This window comes from Trichoderma citrinoviride (assembly GCF_003025115.1).
Source record: "Trichoderma citrinoviride strain TUCIM 6016 unplaced genomic scaffold BBK36scaffold_5, whole genome shotgun sequence".
Taxonomy (NCBI): Eukaryota; Fungi; Ascomycota; class Sordariomycetes; order Hypocreales; family Hypocreaceae; genus Trichoderma; species Trichoderma citrinoviride.
Genome location: NW_020194713.1, coordinates 1,274,484 through 1,293,387, shown reverse-complemented (window position 1 = coordinate 1,293,387; position 18,904 = coordinate 1,274,484). Strand labels below are relative to the sequence as shown.

Here is an 18,904-nt window from a genome sequence, read left to right as displayed (position 1 = left end):
GGTGATTTGACTTCGTGCTTTGATACTTGGGTGACTGTGGGACTTGGTGTTTTCTGTCTACATGTAGGGCCAGAATGCCCAATTCCACTTGGAACACGAAATGACGGTTGAACGAGAATCGAACCCTCAAAGTATCAAAGACTGTATGTATGAGTTGACGACAAGCTTACATGAATCCTCAGTGAGCGATGACGACGACCTTGAATCCTTCTGTTCAAGCGTGAAGTTGAAGCTCGGAAAGCGGCGAATTCGACACCGTTTCGGTGTTTTGGCGGGCCGCTCATTGGTTGGCCTCTGCCAATTCACCGAGCGCTGCAAGTACTACTTTTGTACAATCACAAGCTGATAGCACAGCAAAACAGCAACAGGCATCACGAAGGGCGCGGCACTTGAAGGAGACGAATAAAACTCATTTGTAACTGCAGATAGGTAAGCAAAATTAGTACGATTCCAATACCATTCTTCTTCTTTGGCTTTCTGCATGTCTGATGCCAGTGACCTCCGACTTCCAACCCAAACGCTTACTACGCGCGCCTTATGTATCAGTTGCGTCCTCGACACATGTGCAAGGTAAGGGACGTTACGATATAAGCTGTACGAAGCATCGACTGCCATATTATCCCGTGCTAACAGCAAATCGTGAGTAGAAAGTCTTCCCTTTTGCCTCTTGAGTCGGAGCTTGTGTCTTAAAAGCAAGTGCTCAGTCGCCAGCAATAAGAGCCCGCCAATTAGTCAATACGTTGGAAAGAGTGCAGATACTAACCACTCCATGTGGGCGGGTCCCCGTAACTGCATCCAAGTCAAATCGCTTTCAGGATGCTCTCTCAGGGTCGGATCGCAAAGCCAGGGCCCGAGAGCATCTTGTAGCAGGGCCGCAAGCTTGTTGCTACTAGTACTACCACCCAGGGTGGTCCATGGTAACGTTCAGTCAAGCTTGGAAACCTTCCTCTTACGAGCAACACACCCGTGGAGAAGCCATCGCAACATCCCACACAAAAAAAGGACAATAGGCTCCCTCCTGTCGTATCCATAACAAACAAGCTAGTATGCTCCGCTTGCTCATTGGCCGTTGCCTCATGTTCCGGAAGAGTCCATGGTATCAAAGAAGGGGGGCTTGGTGGATGGAGCGGCGCAAATCCCATCCGTTGTTGTATCATGGCAAACAGCCGCCTCACCTATCAACCCATGACCGAACGGCCAGGCCGTGACTGAGGCCCTGTCGAGTGGCGTCCTGCAAAGTTGCCAACAAACAACGCCTCTTGAAGGCGATTCGTCCTTCCCGTGATGTTGTGACACTGCTCATGGCATGATGTTGATCCAACTGCAGCAACTGATCAGCATCCGCGTTGTATGAAAGGGAACAGCTTGCTTACCCGTCCGTTCCGCATCGTTTATGGCGCTTAAACAGACTGAAGCTAGTAGCAGCATCACTCTATGGGGCTCAGCTCACTTGAATCCTCCCCGGAGTGATGCCTCGCTTACGGCTTACCAGCAAACAAAGACACAGCGCGAAAGGAACCCCCGAGTCTATCCCCAAAAGATGGCAACCTCTTGCGAGCACGGTATACGGTACCAGTGTTATGAGTCCTGCGCCATGCAATTTGCCCAATATCAGTTGATGGATTCAGCTCCTTGGCTGCCTTGAACAGGGTCTCCGATACCCCGGCAATCGCATGTTACCTTTTCAGCTCCAGCTCAGCAGCAAGAGAGAGAGCGAAGGCACTGAAACGACACGAGATCATCGCCGCCCATCATATAACTTGCATCCTCATACCAGCCACTGGCTCCTTGGCATCCAATGCCATCACTCGTAGTGCAGCGTCTTGGTCTTGGCCGTTTTGCTTCTTGTACCAGTGGCATCCGTCCGTTGCAGAGCCGCGTTCCAAGAACGGTTTCCAGACATGGATCAACATCGACCATAAGCTCGATGATAGGTAGACAAGCGCTCCCAGCACGGACTTGCATGAGCCTAGGTGCAGGCTCACTCCAACGGCTGCCACACCCCTCCTCTTCTCGAGTTTTCTTCTGTTGTCCAGTTAAAGGAACAAGGTAGCCATGGCAATGTAGAGAATCGAGGTTCGTGGGTCAACGGTAGAGTCCAAACGATCCACAGCTGCTGGGGATGAGATGCACAACGGAAAGAGGCAAAAACGCCGCACGAGAATCTCCCTCCGTATGTACGTAGTAGCTTACCGTTTGGCGCTCACCCGGCAGTCGTGCCTTTCTCTCCGTGTTCGCATGATCTGCGCAAGTTTCGAAGTGCGTTGCTATGATATCAGCCAACGCTTCCCTTGCATGCAATACATATAAATAGAGCCGCCACCACGAAAGCCATGGGGCTCTGCACATGTAGGCGCAGGGATGGAGACAAAATGAGTTCCGTGGCAGCATCTGATTAGAGAAGGGGGCCCTCATCCTCCGCATTAGTGCGCCCAGGTCCACGTCGGAAACAGGAGCCTCTTTAGCACAGCTCATGTTTCTAGAATGGCGTTCACTCCGGACTGATGTGATACGTGTGTTTCGTCGTCAGCCCTGCATGCCACTTGAGAGAATGAGTGCATGCCGCATTTTGCCTGTAACTCCATGCTGGTTGTTGGCCGTCTCTGTCCCATATTTGAAGCGCATCGAAACGTAATGAGCCTTTTTGCCGAGACGCTGAATTGGCTGTGTGTATTGTAGTACTCGTACCAGGTAACCATCTTTAGATCTCTTCCATATCTTCAAGATCATCCAGAGCCGGAAAATCTCCAATCTCAACCCGGTCCGGCCTCACAAAGACGCCATGCTTTAGCTCTGAGGGCTCTCCCCAGTAACGCTTGCCCGCGATGCTACCGTCATTCTTCCCCACAGGCTCGTCCAGATGAACCCCCACCCACGGCCCAGCACCGTTAGGAATCTCCTCAACGTCACCAACGTACTTGACCACACCTCGCCGAGTGTCCTCTCCACCGACGCGGCATCTCTTGCCAACTTCGATGCCGCGCTGGGCGATTTCGTCCTTGAGAGCCTTGATCTTGGCCTCCTCGCGGCTTGGCGCTGTAGGGTCAAATCGGCCAAGTTTCTCCGTCTTCTTCCAATTCAGGACCGAGTCCGTCTTCTTCTCGTACTCCTCATCAGGCATCACATACTTGTCCACGCCTGAAGTATCGGTGAAGTTGGGCCTGGCTGTTGGTGGGCGGGTGTCAATGACCTACGGAAACATGGCGTGTTAGCTTCGTCTCCATCCAGGCGACGCCCCCCTCTTCTCTGCCGTCTGCATCCCCAGCGAATGCTACATAGAGGCTGCTCCATCATGGATAGCAGGGTCTAGAGGAGAAGACGTTTGGCTGCCCAAAGCCCTCCATGAGAGGCCCGCTTTGGGATTTCACCCCCGTGTTCTTTCAGGCGCCGAGTTGATTGCAAAGCAACCTTTCCCCTACCCCTCCCCCCACGCACACGTAGAGAATAGAGAAAGGGGCATGAGGCAGAGGCTGAGGAACAAGAAAACAGAGATAGAGAGATGAGGGCAAAACCCAGAGACAAATTGCGCTGCCCAGCACGGCATGAAGTCAAACGCCTCATCCCTGGCCAGTGGAAGCGCTCGGCGGCTAATGAAATCGAAAACGGCTGACTTACATGCAGCTCTGCATACGGAGCCAGGGGGAAGCTGGACAGATGGACGGCATCATCGTCCGCTGCTTCGATTGGGATCTTTTCCGCCCCGGACGACTGCTTGAGACTGAGCCTCTGGCACGAGGGAGGGATGCCGGTGACGGGCTCGAGCTTGGTCTTGAGCTGAAAGATTGTCCACGACGGCGTGATGCGACGCTCGGAAGAAGCGTACTCCGAGATGACCAGCAGAGGGACGTCCGCCATGGTGTTCGTTGGGAGAGTTGTGAGAATGTGCGTATCCTTCTTCTTGGCCGTTTCAAGCAAGGGGGCCTTTTTGTCTGGCTAAGATGCGTGTTGTTTGTCGCTCAAACGAATCACTTGTGTTGGTGCCTGGTATCGAGTTCTTTTGAGGAGGCCTAAAGAAGTGGCAGTTTTCCACCGTCTCTTCGGACAAACTAGCGGGGTTTGGCCCCTGGAGCGTCCAAAGCACAGAATGGAGCAGAACAAATTCCTCGCTAGTGGCCCAGTGACAATCAAGCCTCTGAGCAGCGATGCGATGCGTGGATGAGCCGGTGCAGATGGCGAGAAGCCGTTGAAGGAGGAGAATTATGGCGAGTCTCAAAGGAAGAGAAAGAGACAGTTACTATTCACCTGCCTGCCAAATTATTATATGGCCTTTTTTTCAGGCATTCACATTCGGCCAATTACTAACGGTGGAAGGCAACAACGAAGTGCTTTCCTCGCCAAGGCCTTTCGCGCCACAGACAAGCCACAGCTGGCGGCATCAACTGACATTTGGAGGCACTTCGATTTGATACTTCGAAGTTTGTACTTCAGGTTGGTGATGGATCAAGTGAACTCTACCTTGGCTGCCTGCAATCCTTACATCTGTTAATGGAAACACGAATCTCTCAAATCTCGATACCTAATCATATTCTTCAGGACCCTCTATTGTGTCAGTTCGGATCAAGGGTCTATGGCTTAATGGGACAACGATTGGCCTCATGGCTGCCTTGGGCTGGGTATCCCACAGATGGCGATGGCCTGCAGAGTACATCGGGCAAACCTTTATCTTTTGCTACTCTCTACAAAACCATATCGGCCAAAGCAACAAGCCAGCCACAGACAGAGAGAGGAAAGCTTACTTCAAGGAGACAGCAGCTGGGTCCATCTCAAGTCCAGCCCTTTCACGCACGTCCTCGGCAAAACAAGAAGCAACAGCATTTCCGTCGATGCTTGTAGAAGCATCCAAAGCCGGCTCGGGACTTGGGCACCGCTCGGGGCCCTGCAGAACCCTTACCCACATGGCCGATGGCAAACAAACAGACACGACTCCGAGACCCTTGCTCTTCCGGCTGTATCACCCGCCTCGGGGTATCCGCCGACGGCTATATACGATACCACGCTGGCCATGTCATAAATGACCAGATTGGCCGGGTGGCCTGTGTTTGCATCGGAGCATTGGCTGGGTGGGTGCGTGTGAGTGCGAGAGGAGGTCGCAGGCTCAGGATAGGATCTGAGTGCCCAAGTGCTAGACCGGATCGATGCACGTCGATGCTACTCTGTCCTCTGCACTCTGCATTCTGCACTACCTGGAATGCATGTGCAGAGCATCAAGTACAAGGGCGGGTATGCCGAGTCATCGACGTGGTATCTAGGTAGTAGCAGCAGTAGTACACCGTAGAATTCACCAAATTGCCCGGTCGCTTTCCAGAGTAAGCCGGCGGGCCTAGATACCACGAAACCTTTTAACTTCGTTGCTCGCTCATGACGCTATCAGCAAGCAAGCAAGCAAGTGAGTAAGAGGGAGAAGAAAAGAGGGCAAAATACACTCGCAGTACTTCATGCCGAGCGCTTCGTACTGAGTGATGGGATCATCTCCAGATTACCCTGAAAGTGCCAGCGTCACAGGAACTGCTATGATGTAGTCTTTTGTGACGAAGGAATTTCTCATTTGGGGGCGGTGACGAGATCGACCAACCACGTCGAGTTCGCATACCTGCTTGTGAGCATCCTGTGTGTGACTCTTGGCTCATTGGTCAAACGCAGACCAATACACCTCAACCCATTGGTGTGCCGAAATTTTCCTGTCACACAACAGACGGCAGCCCTGTCGACCATCTAGATCGGAGCGTGCTCCGTCGACAGAACCAAGGCAGCGGTGCAGCACGTTGGTTTCAAGGAAATGACAACTCACAAGTAGTATAATTGACAGCCATCAGCTCTCCGTTCCCTCATCAAAAGGATGAAGAAAAGGTAACCCTCGAGACTCCCTGTGCTCGTCTAGTGGTGAGCGAGCATGGAGAACATGCTTCAGTCTTTGTGCCAAGGTTGGGAGTTGCTTCATCGATGCACAATTGCCTGGATGCCATTGACTGGCCGCGGATATGTGTGCTCATCGATTGATAAAGGACATGTTGTCTTGCTTGTCTTTGGAGGCTGCTGAATTGCTCCGTAGGCCACTTGGGATGAAACAGCACCCCGGACCCTGCTGGTGGGATGACCCCGGCCAAGCATGAAGAGGCAATGCTACCCTGGCTACGTATCACCTCAATCTCCTCCCAAGCTTCGGTGATCCCCCCGTCCTTTGGGGACATCATGGCGCCTGGCGCCTGACCAAAAGACTCACCGCCGCCACGTCACGGCCTTCTATTGCTCGGATCAAGGACGACTTGCGTGTGGTACGTCGGAGAGGAGGGGGGAAGAAGGCGTGAAAAGAGGAGAATGTCGACGAGGCCCAGCAGCCGCAGCAGCATGTTATAGTAGTAGTTGTAGCAAGCTGCTCTGTAGAGGTCCGCTCTCCAGCAGCAGACGTGGAGTCAGTACTTGTCAGGTTGTGCTGCCATGTGTAAAAGAAGACGCTCTCTGCATGTGGAATTTGGCATTGATTCTGGTTGGTGGGCTCGTCGGGAGGGTACTCCAAGTGCTGGTCTCGGACTGCTCCACGCGATTGGTAACGGACAAAACTCTGATGCACGTCCGCGATGACAGACAGATGTGAGATATGATGTCCCAGCCGGGGAACGGCTCCTGGGACGACGTCGTCTGACAGGGATGATTCTGGGGACGCCGTGTCGAGCCAGCAAAGCCGCTGTGGGTTCGACCCCTTCGTAATTGTACATACTCCGTACCAAGGTGTCCAGAACTTCCATCCTCAGACGTACGTAGTTGTATATGACGATACTAATATCAATTGCAGACCTGGTGAAGCCAACTTATTGATAACATGTACGCCACGGTGCCTTGTGTGGGATGAACCCGAAGTGGCCCTGTTCTATTTTGGCAGCGTGGGAGTCTGCTCATTCTCATTTGTGCCACGTTAATACAAGTACATTGTAGTACGCGCAGCACCCGCTTGAAGCTGTAAAACGGACCATGATCATATTACCCACCTTGAAGTAATTAGTGATGGCGCCTCCGGAAAGTTAAGACGGAGTGGCGGCATGTTCACTCCGTATAAAGTGGGCGACGGGGTTCGGAGTATTCGCAATGCTGGCTAGGAGACTTGTTGCATGGGCTATTGACAAGGACGCTCGCGGGCTGAAGAATGACTCTGGTAAACCGTATCCTTGTATGGCCTCGCTCTGATTAACACCCTGCCCGTAGGAACAAAGTGCTGGCTGCGTTGTTAGTTGAGTTGATGGTAAGTAAGGTCGGCACTGTTTACTAGTAGTAGGCAGCCGTCCCCTGCACCAGTAACCCTTTAGACATGGAGTAAAACGGTCCATAGGTAGCGAAAGCGGATCTGTCTAGGGGAGAATGCCGGTTGTTTTCGGTTCTCGCTGTTCTGTTCGGGCATCAATACTGGCAAGACTGGGTTGACTGACAAGGGAGTGCTCGGTACTTGGGGTCCCTAGCAGTGCAGTCGCCTTGTAGGAAGTACTCCTACTTCATTCAGGCTCCTGATGCTGGTGGAAATGATTCCGGACAAGAGAATTGCGCGGGTTGATGCAGCCTGCAAAGACATGAGGCGTGTTGAGTTGCTGCTGGGGAGACGATCCCAGACATGCTCTGCCCGTGGGGGGAAGCTGTGTGTGTTTCCATCAGGAGCGTGGTGTGCGCAGACCGGACGTCGGCATGGCCGTTGTGAAATTGCCAATAGAAGCGGATGGCTTTGTTCACCGCAGATCGTTGACTGCTCCAACAACGCTCGTCTCGAGTCCTGAACATGTTTGGTTGCGATCAAGCGATGCGCCTCTTCGAAGGTTGTGGCAGTCTTGGTCCAGTAGCAATTCGAAAATAGGGTCACTAGAGAGGTGTGGTGGACCGGCAATTTGCAGGACATGGGGGATCAAGAAGCAAGCGGCGCCATGATTCAATATCTGAAGCGGCTCGGATGACGGTGCAGCTGAGAGATGCAGACCGCCGGCGGAACAGAGCAAGCAAAGAGCCACGAGGGGGTACGAACAGGATCGAGGAGGTGGCCAATCTCATGCGGCTTTGGACTGGGCGATCATAGTTCGCAGTCTGAACGAACGATGGCGCCCTGGCCCTGGCCAACGGCTCCTGAGGGCCAGCTCACAGACGCATACACAAACACACACACACACACACCTTGGGCAATATGGCGCCCATGCCGATGCCTCCACGCCTCCCATGCCTGCTGCATATTCGTACTTGGTGCTCGTACGATTTGCTTGCACAGCTGCGCAGTAGAGGGCGCACGAAGCAGCTGCTGAAGTTTCACGCACTGCCATCGTCAACGTCTGTCATGCCTCGATAATTCGGCTGCCTGGCCACGGTCCATGATCCAGCCCAAGGCAAAGCAGAAGCCGTAGTTGACCGCCAATTCATCGGCAGCCCCGGACGGGTTCCCTGGCGGCGCTGATTGTGCTCGAAGTCAGCTCGCCTGATTTTGATTCCCGTTAACCGCAGTGGCCTCTTTAGCGCAAGGCGGCGGTGCTGCTTGAAGGAGTTGGGCGTCGGATGAGGTTGTACAAATCGTCAAAGTCGGAACTGAGAGATGTGCGAAGTCCTTCCAGGCTTGACGGAGTAGCGGAAGGTACATACGGAGTACAGTTATTTAGGTAGGTGAGGTGGCAGGGCAGGCATGACCGACATCCAGAGTGTCTACTGCCTGGTCCGGTAAGGTACGACCTACTAGGCAGTCTACCTAAAATGTGTGCAGAACGGCATCTGTAATCTTGTACCACTACTTGATGCCCGTTCTGTAGGATTTGGAAGGCACTCGCGTGCAGTGTGCCTGACCTGCTTGTAGCAGAAGCCCAAGTATGACACTTTGTCCAATCGTGTCCATCGAGCACTCCTGCGGTAGGAACGCGGGAACAGCTGGAAAATCTTTAATTAAAACGCACATACATACATACAGGTCTGCTCAACAAAGTTATACGTACGTGGCCGGGATGTCATTGGCGGTGCGCCGTTGAACTAAAGGACTTGGGGACCTAGCAGGATGCTCTTTTTGGTTGGCAAAACGCCGCTTTCAGTTCCAAGGCAGCGCTCCTTACAATCTTCGATCAGCCTCCTTGTACTACCTTACCAGGAAGGGCCTGGAAGATTGAAGGCACCCAGGGAGGAAGAGGTAAGCATACGCGGAGATGAAAGCAGAGCACACGTACAACAGCTCCTTTGCCGCGACAAAGTCCTTATGACAGACCTCCTGGTGTGGCGCTTAACATACTGATGGCGCCCCAAGAGGCTGCCTGGCAGCAATCCTTCCGCAACGTACAAAGAGGAAGTGTCACGAAATGGTACGGGAAATTGGTAAAGATACCTATCCAGCCACGACGATGCAGAATCAACTCAGCTGCTACAGACTGTCCAGGTATTGCTTCCTTCTAATTTGATCTCTGTTGCTCATTTACCTCACTTCAACACTCTGCTCTATCGCCTACTCCGTACAGCATACCTACCTTACTCTGAGGACTGCCGGTCGACCTACTACGAAGTACTGATACAACTATCTGACCCCGATCCTGGACTGACTCCCTGTATAAGAGGTAGGGATCTCGAAGAAGTGCCGAACGACAACCTTCTTCAGGGGGGCTGCTAATTCTTTAGACAACGCTTCTTCCGAACTTGCTGCAACTGAGGTGCTCATATTTGGTACCGCCCGGCAGTATTATGGAGCAGCATCTCTTACGCCCGTTAAAAAGAGCCGGTACCCAGGTTGCGACGTCAGCCTGGTCATAATCATCTACTTTTAAACTCGGCTTCCGCAATGTAACATCGCCCTGGGACTTTGTGTGGCATTATTGGACCAGGCCCAGGCTATGCCTGTTCAAACGCATGTGGCTAATCAGGCTATAGATTGTGATAGATCTAGCAGAAGCCCTAGCGTCTGGCTTCAAACAAGGGAGTACGACACTTGCACGGGAGCACAACATACTACGAAAAATTCAAATTACACTTTCATTCAAGAGCCGTCCCTGCGATCAGGCCAGAGGAGTCAAAGAGAAGAAAGGTTAAATCCACAAGAATGCCTTGAGAGATCACGAAATGAGTGCTTTGAGAGCTGTGAGGTGGTGATTCGATTCGATGCCCCGTGCTCCATACCGGTATAACACCGTCTCCCTCGGACCATCAACGGCTCGGGACGCCAAGAGGGTGGCCGGAACGCACATCCGGGGACCGGTATATGTTGGCTGCAGACTTGTGGCGCTTCTGGTCGTTTCCATCCCTTCGTGTACGAACTCACAGGTGACGGCATGCAGCATCCGTGGACGTGGCAGCCCAAGATGCGTCGCCTATACGAGAGATACACGTACCAACACTTGAGTAGTAGTATGAAAACGCAGTTCATACTCTCGTGCAAACCCGAGGGAGAACATTCTCGTTCAAGGGATGGATTGCTCACCGCGGTTTGGGCTTGGCGAACCAGGAGGAAGCTCGCTTGGTCTGCTGACAACGTTGGAGACTTTCAATTTCATACCCTGCCGTGGCGTTCCAGCACTTGACGTGGTAGCCCAGACATTCGTGGATGCAAGTCCTGGAGTAGCTGAAGAAGAAAGAAAGACGACATAACACTACCTCGGTACAGCTATGGCGGCAAGAGGAGTGAGCCAGAATGACAACCGCCGAGAAGCATTCAAAGGAGTAATAGCAACAGCAGCAGACGGCTTTCAAAGCCGCGAAGGAGCTGACACGATCAGCTGAAGGCAGCTTGACCAGTTTTGAAATTTGAGAGCGCGACTTTAGCTCTATTCAACTAGTCCCCAAGTGCCTGACCTGGAGGACTGTTAGCCGACCCAGACAGACACTAATATCGAGGGAGGTATGGCCAGGTACTACTCGCAGGCTAAAGATAAGGAGACTGACGGGTGTGCTCCCCGTAGGATGATCGATATATCCACTCCAGACATGCTTGGACGTGGTTTTCAAGGTCAGCTTGACCCGAAACTGTGTTCCCTTGCTCGAAGCACGGCCGTAGCCGAAAACAGCCCTGCGGGCCATTGTTTCACCTTTCAAATCGTTCCGGACACTCTGTGCTTTGCCATGTGACAAGAGCCTCTGCTGCCGTTCTACCGCTCCAGTGGTCTGTTTCTTGGCAAACGCCGTGCGTGAGGCGATACTGTCCTGCTGAAACACGGTGGTGGTGTTGATGACGCTAGGGAGGAGGCTCAACGACTCTCAACTTAAGACATGAGAGCATGGCCCAGCAACTTCATGTCGGCAGCAATTTGGGGGCGGCGAGCTTGCCAACGCAAGACTCATGCCAGCGAGCCTGACTGAAGTCCGATCACCAGCGATCCTGCCCACCTCATGACAACGTGACGGCAGAAAGCAAGGAGGCAATGATAGCAGCAAGTCGGGGCCAGGACTGCCTCTGCTGGGCACGGAGGACTCGCAACTGACTACGGAACCGGGTGCGTGTGCCCAGCTAACTCGAGCATGCCGGGTACCGTACTAAAGCACGTATCTAACGATTAGTACCTGACGATGCATGAGTGCGTGGTCAGGTCATGTGCTACACTGCATATAGTATGAGGTCCTAGGCAGAAGATGCGGTGGTGGTCAATGTAGGTTTGAGGCAGCTCGGAAGGGGAATAAGGTATTAACAGCAGACACTGATTGAACAGATGCCCGCCGCTCATTGGCGGGCTATTTGGAGCATCAATGAGTACGGAATACGCAAGCAGTACTTCTGCCAAACCGTCCAAAATTCTACGCTACGGAGCAGGAGTACGGAGAGGTACTCGGTACTCGGACAGGCAAGGCCACGGTTGGCTTAGACGGGGATTTCCGCAGGGAAGGAGCTGGAGAGGGGGGGTGCGCTGAAGATCTGCCCGTAGCAGTTGAAACGGTGATGTGGCCCAGCTGATTGTACCATGGCGGAACCTGGATGTTGTTGGGGGCGCTGTGGGCGACCGGGTACTGCTAAGGTATTGTGGCGCCTCCAGCTCCGTTACAGGTAAGGTACCTCCAGCACCTCCAGCACTTGCCATGTCCCTGACCGTGTGCTGCGTGTACTTCGCGCCTGCCTTACCTCGAGCCCTCGACACTCAACAACACCAACCACGCCCCCTCCCTTTTCTTCTTGTCCCCTTCTTCAACCCTTGTGCTTGCACTTTGCTTCCGTGGTTCTCCGTAATATGGATCGAGGGACGGGATTCCGACCTGCTGCATGGTAGCATCAATGCTTGCCAGGATACGCCATACTACTCATGTTTCGTTGTAGGCACCCAAATGCAAGGCCGCGATACGCCGGGACCCGTTGGACAGTACGAAGCGGTCTGTGGGTGCTTGTCCTCCGTTTTCTTGGTACAACTCACACGCACACAGAAGAAGAGAGAAGCCATTGCCGCTTTGGTGCTGATGACGGTCCAAGGCGAGCGCGAGTTGCAATGGATCTCAGGATCGACGAGGCAAAGCCTAACGAAGTGCTGGTGCTGGTGCTGGTACTGGTACTGGTGCTGATGCTCATGCCAAATGCTGATGCTCATGCTCGTGCTAACGACAAGACTTGCGAGACAAGGGCCTGGCCTCGAACGAAGACGTCCTCCGGTTCGACACCGTCCAAGTAATACGCCGTACTTCGTATGTACTTCGTACAGACCAGCTGTTGCGGCAATGCATGACCAGATAGCTTGGAAGCTCGGTGATGCAATGATGCGCGCCGGCACTTGAACCCACAGCCTCTTACGGCCACTTGGACGAACGATTGTGCCACAGCTGAAACATGAATCAAGAAGAGGCCACGACGCTGCTGGCAGATTTCCCAGCCCGACCTTAAGCATTGGAGCCCTCCACCCTCCTCCGGCCCAAAGAGCAGCGAGTCTGTGATTAGCTACCGATAGTAGACGTCTTCATGCAACTCGCCTGACGGCTTTTTCCTCGCAGCCAGACACCGCCCTGCTCACCGACTAGAATTTCCATCGACAGCTGGAAAACTGCCTTGGGCAAGCCGGTAACACTAACTTTTTCCCTTCTCTTTTCATTGCTTTTTGGCAGCTATTTGCTGTCGTCTTCGTTGGCCTTGTTTTCAGCCGCACCCCCTCCCCCTGCTCAACGTTTGGGCTTCCTCCATTCAATCTTTTTCCCTCCTCTTCCAATTGCTCTACGATTTTTCTCCCCCTTCTTGTTTTATTCTTTCTTCATCTTTACTGTGTTGCTGATTTATTAGCTTGGCCTGGATTGGCCTGGTCTAGTCAATCAGTCAGACAGTAATATCCCGGACACTGTCCTCAGCCAGCCGTGCTGTCCTTTTCCATCAGCCGCCTCCCTCCTCAATCTCCCGCCTCACTACCGGGCCAGTCCTTTCACTCTAGTGCCAGTGTTAATCAATTGACTTGATTATCTACCGGGAACTAGCCCTATTGCTCGGGCCCGTCCTAGCTTCACAACCCCAGGCTGATTCATGTTGCTTGCTTCTCCATTATGCATGCAAACCCGTTCAAAGCCAGTAACAACCTGCCACTCTCTGTCTTTCTTTTTTGGCCCCCCTTTGAAAGTCGTTCATAATATACACTCCCCCCCACCGTTCTCCTTCCCCAGTCCAGCTGGCGTCGGCTGGAGCCAATCATCTCTTGACTGGCCTTTGTCCTTCTCTCTCGACCCCCCTGGAAACCTCAGTTGCTTGCCCACTTCCCTTCGTCTGCATCAGCATTCAAGTGGCTTCCCGGTTGGCGTCCGCCCTGCCCCAGCGCTGGGCCCTTGCCACCCCTGCTTAGCCATCTGACGTTTCCTCGCTCATGGAACTGTCGAAGATGGACTTGTGACTCTCCCAACGTCGTTCTCCTTCCCACAGGCCACTGGAACCCGATCTAATGACAGGGTCCTGGCCTGGTCTTGACGTAGTGGCCCGCGTTGCCGCCGAGGCATGGTATGCTTCATCGGCTCCTCTCATCTCCCCCCCCCAATTGGCCCAAAGAAGCCCCCCGGGCTCGCCAATCATGTTGGCATTCACTTCATAAACACGTTCCCGGGACCGACCAGACGCCCATTGTATTCATTTCCTGAGACAGCACCATTCTTCTTCCTCCTCTGTGCTTCGTACTCTTTCTCTCCCCCCCTTTCACAGTATCTCAAGGTTGACACATCCCGAATCTCGTTCATCATCAACTCTCGAGTCTCTGCCATTGTACTTTCTCAACGCTAGGACACACCAGCCATACATCTCGATCCTCCCCTTGCCGCCTCTGACGCCGTGACTCCCCCTTTGACAGCACCAGTCTGCCTAGTGCTGGTCGTCTGCTGCCTTATCTGGCTCTTCTTGGAACAGCAAGCCTACCGAACCGGGAGCATCGACGATCTGGGAACCGCGTGTGTCTGCCACATCTGCTGACACAGCTTTGCCACCTCACCGGGTCTTGCCTCGCCCGACCTCTTTCATCGCCTCATTTGCATAGCCCACGCCGGGCTTGATCAGGCAGTCGCTGAGCTGGCTCAACTCCAGAGCCACTCGCCGGTCTGCCTCCTGCAGGCAGGGCCACCAACGTCCTTCAACGTGGTCGCACACGGCATCGACCTGCTCCGCGCTTCTGGCGCAGCTGCTGACCGACCCCGTATGGGCGGCCGAGGGTTGCCCGCCAGCACCGTGGATATCGCCTCCCTGCTTCGGTTCTCTGCCTCAAACGAGCCCCCCGTGTCGCCCCCAAGACAGCTACGACCTGCTTCGGTGCCATCAACCCCTAAAAATACTCCTCATGATCTCCTCCCTCCGCGTGCAAGGCCACCGCCTGTAGCTCCGACGCTCATCCCGAGCAGCAGGCGAAGCATGACGCCTCACGTCCCGGATCAGCCAGTCAAGAAACAAACCAAATGGTCTTCCGAAGAGGATGCCCTCATCATTGAGCTGCGTGGCAAGAACATGAAGTGGGAGGACGTCTCGAAACGGCTTCCTGGACGCAGCGCCATCAGCTGCCGGCTTCACTACCAGAACTATCTTGAGAGACGAAGTGAATGGGATGAAGAGCGCAAGAATAAGCTGGCCAGGCTGTATGAGAGGTACGTGTGAAATTGTTCATGATGGTGAAGGAAGATCCTTCTTGGCTTGAACCTATACATCGGCACCGTTCCTCTTTACCCCTACTTCGTGATAGCACAACAGACTGACAATAGCAACCCTCCAGGTTCAAAGCTGATATGTGGGCCAAGGTAGCTGAAGAGTTGGCAGTCCCATGGCGGGCAGCCGAGGCCATGCACTGGCAGCTTGGAGAGGCGGACATGGCTCGACGGGCTGGTGTGGTTCCCTTCACTCTGGCTAACGTCAACAACGAGTCGGGGAGCAGCAGAAGCGTGGCTAGCCGATCCCAGGCTCCCATTCAGCCGCAAGAAACCAGCCGTGAAATGAAACCACCTTCCCCTCCTTCGAGCTACAGCCGCAGCCAGCTGATGCCACCCATCGCCCCCATGACCCCGGCGCCGCGAACTCCCCGACGAGGACCTATCAACCCGCCACCGGCTCCCCCCATGCTGCCTCCGCAACACTTGCATCAGACACCCCGTTCCCCTCACACAGTCGTACCGGGGCCGGCTCTGCAGCAGCCACCACCGCCACCGGCTCCCGCCGCTGCTCTGTCACACTCTCTTGGTGACTACCGCCGCAGCCCCGGCCCGGGCCTGGCGCCGATACAACCTCACCCGCCGTCTCATATATCGGGTCCCTTACCGAGTGTTGCGCAACTGACAACGGGTATGAGTCCATATCGTCCGCCGAGCGGGCCGCCGACGCCGACGTCTCTGCCCGCGATGACCACTACCCCATTGCCCCGTTACTTGCCCCTTGAACCGACGGCATCAGCGGGAACCAAACGGCGAGCGAGTCCGGACATGACACGACCAGACAGCGCTCACAGGAGAAGGTTGATATAAACTTGTCTACCTGTCGCTCAGTCGACTACCAACAGTTGTTACACAATAAAGAAAACAGAGCCACAAAAACAAAGGGTATCACAATGAGAAGCGAAGGTGATGGATATTGGCAAAAAGAGTAAGGGGGCACATCATTCATTTTATTCGTTCTCTACTTGACAAAGGGGCATACATACACAACACACTCATACCTGAATGGTCCAATGAGGTAATGCGGATGACGCGCATTGGATCAAGTCATTCGTCGTGCTACTCACGGACGATCATACGGAACGGGGTAAGTTGGGAAGCGACGGAAGGTATTCACAGCACAACACGCTCGACCACGAACACTCAGACAGTTGCTATTTGTTTTGTTTATTACTGTTTACCGTTTTCTTGGTTTACGATTCTTGTTTCTGTTGACTGCTTTCGGCCATTTGTTTTTTGATTTTACTTTTACAAGTTGTTTTTTTCTTTTCTTTTTTCACCCTACTTTCTGTTTTCCATGTTGTTCTATTCATATCACGCTCTTCTGTTCGGCACATGGCTAGAGGCGCTTCTTGGATTAAAGAAAAGGCTTTGACTTGATTTCACTGCGGAGAAGGGTTCTGGTTCTTGACGGAGCATTTGCATATGGCTTAGAGGATACACGACTCATCGACGGAGACTGATGACGGGAACATTTTGGGCATTGATGGCTAAGGCATCCATGGGATAGAAGCCGAAGAGCAGGCTGGGAGGAAACAGAGCGGCGGGCGTTTTTGTTTGGAAAGATTGGGAGAGACATGGGATGTCAACGGCATTGGCATCACTACACCACAGGGCTCACGGCCAATTTTGTTTTGTCTATTCACCCAAATCAGTAGATAGTACACAAGCATATCTGCAGCGTTTGCTTTGTATCAATACAATCGATGACTTTAGATACCTTACATGACAAGAAATCAGCGTCTGCACATTGCGACCGTCCTTATGCCGGAGCAGGCTGCTGCCCATGCTCATGCCTCATGGCCATCTCATCATGACAACATCATCATTTGGAGCATCATCATCGTCATTACCGTCATGGATATCATTCAGTTCAGTTGTTGCTACAGATCACCCACCAGTTATCCTTCTCATACCCACTCTCCAAAACCTTTCCTCCCGCCGCCTCGACATCCTCCTCCAGCTCCCCCTTGCGATACAGATGATAATACCGCTGAAAGGTGGCCTCGGGCTTGCCCTTTGACCGCATCACCCACGGCACCAGCGCATCCTGCTCCGACCCTTCATCCCACCCCCTGCGACTCGAGCTCTGCTCCAGCGCCCACGCATACACCAACACCCGTCCGCCTTGGCGAACACAGTCCAACAAGGCCCTGATCCCCTCCTGCCGCCTCTCCCTCGTCGAAAGATGATGAATGACGGCGACGCAGATGACAAAGTCGACCGACCGCGCGCGATACGGCAGGCTCAGCGCGTCGGCGACGACGACCTGCGGCGGCGAGGCGAGCAGCTTCTTCTGCTCGGAGCGGGCGAGGCGCACGAGGGCGTCGCTGCGGTCGGAGGCGAAGATGTGCAGCCGCGGGTTGACGGGGAGGTACTTGCCGTTGCCGCAGCCGACGTCGAGGCCGACGGAGCCGGGCGGGAGGGAGGACAAGAAGGAGGAGATGAAGGGCCAGGGCTTGTGGCGGGTGGAGGAGAAGTGCGGCGCGATGGCGTTGTAGACGGAGTGGACGTGGGTTGCCTCGTAGGCTTCCGGGGAGGATTCCTCCATGGTTTTCTTTTTGTTTGTTTATTGTGAGGCTAAGGGATGATGTTTTGATGTGAGTTTTTGGTGTTGAGATTGGCGGGGGTTTTTGAGATTTGGGGGCTTGTTGAGATGTAGGAGGTTGAACAGGTGCTTGAGGCTGTCTCGAGTCGGTATGTTTGATGTCAGGTGTTTACGGAGAAGATGGGAGGTATTGTAGTTGCGCCATCATATCCCGTCTATACCGATGCAAAACAAACAGCCGTAGATTGTATTTCGAGTCACAGCGTATACCAGCAATTGGAGTTGGCATCACAAAAGTTGACAAAGAGGGCGTGCAATTGAATTTTCGCCAACCACAAAAATCCACGGCGTGCCCCTAACAAATTTTCACAAGCCTTTTCCAAAACCTTTTATCAAACACCCCTCCCCAAACCAGCGGAACAATATTCTTTCGTATTCCCCCCTTCTGGGTTTGGAGAGAAAACAACAACTTTGGAGAAAACAACGCTAAAAGGTATCATAACTGCCGCCCAACAAACAGCCCTGGAAAGCTAGAATAAGAGATTCTACGGTAAAACCGTTTCAATTCCATCCTTGTTTATATAAGTTCTGGTCCTTGTGTTCCTTTTTTCTGTCCCTTTCTTCTTTGTTATTGCCCTGCACTGGCTTGTTTTAACGGAGGGAAAAAGAAAAAAAAAGGAAAAGGATCCCTGTTGGTTTTTCTTTCTTTTTCTACATTTTTTCTCTCTTTCTTTTCGGCATCTAAAGCACCATTCAATTGTCATGATGCAGTCCCTCCATTTCCCTTTTCCGTGTTGCGTTGCGAACGAATTACCGGTTTGGGGACCCTTGTGTATGTTTTTGAACATGGGACGGGAAGTACAGGTTCGGGGAGAGCGGATGAAAAGATCCTTGGGCGAAATGCCCCGAAAGGGGGGGGGGGGGAGGGAGGAGACCATGGATATGTATGTGCAAGATCCTCGTATCGTAACTCCATGCCTATCCTTCTTGCAGACATAGTATCATCAAATGCTGTTAGTTGCTTTTCTCTACAACAAGGTGAGCGAGATTGAATTGGGAAGGGATTGCGATTTGCGAGTTGCCTTTCACAATATGTAAGGAGTACCAACATGGTAGTCGTCATCTCACTCCTGGGCGTGATTTCAAGAACAACTGCAAGGTTGCGTGATGCTGCTGTTCCTTTTGTGTGGCAATAAGCATTCTATCGAGCCAGGGACAGGCCCTGGAAATGCAAGTATATCTCCGTCATTTCTCACATGTAGCAAGGGCACACGCGACGTGTTCGGTATCCAATCTTTTTTG

The 18,904-nt window shown here is 53.2% G+C and overlaps 3 protein-coding genes across 3 annotated transcripts; 1 reads left to right on the top strand and 2 right to left on the bottom strand.

Annotated features, from left to right (window-relative positions):
* Positions 1-2,701: 2,701 nt before the first annotated feature.
* Positions 2,702-3,855, bottom strand: BBK36DRAFT_1158423 (tubulin cofactor B; the record flags this gene model as incomplete). Its single annotated transcript, XM_024894111.1, has 2 exons — positions 2,702-3,190; positions 3,616-3,855. 2 exons carry the CDS (start codon positions 3,853-3,855, stop codon positions 2,702-2,704), a joined length of 729 nt encoding a protein of 242 aa, XP_024750910.1.
* A 10,912-nt stretch (positions 3,856-14,767) lies between these two features.
* BBK36DRAFT_1116818 (hypothetical protein) lies at positions 14,768-15,864 on the top strand (the record flags this gene model as incomplete). Its single annotated transcript, XM_024890282.1, has 2 exons — positions 14,768-14,997; positions 15,123-15,864. The coding sequence occupies 2 exons, from the start codon at positions 14,768-14,770 to the stop codon at positions 15,862-15,864; spliced, it is 972 nt and encodes a 323-aa protein (XP_024750909.1).
* A 636-nt stretch (positions 15,865-16,500) lies between these two features.
* On the bottom strand, positions 16,501-17,605 carry BBK36DRAFT_1207549 (S-adenosyl-L-methionine-dependent methyltransferase; the record flags this gene model as incomplete). The annotated part of the gene is made up of 2 exons (XM_024897416.1): positions 16,501-16,579; positions 16,953-17,605. The coding sequence occupies 2 exons, from the start codon at positions 17,603-17,605 to the stop codon at positions 16,501-16,503; spliced, it is 732 nt and encodes a 243-aa protein (XP_024750908.1).
* Positions 17,606-18,904: the final 1,299 nt, after the last annotated feature.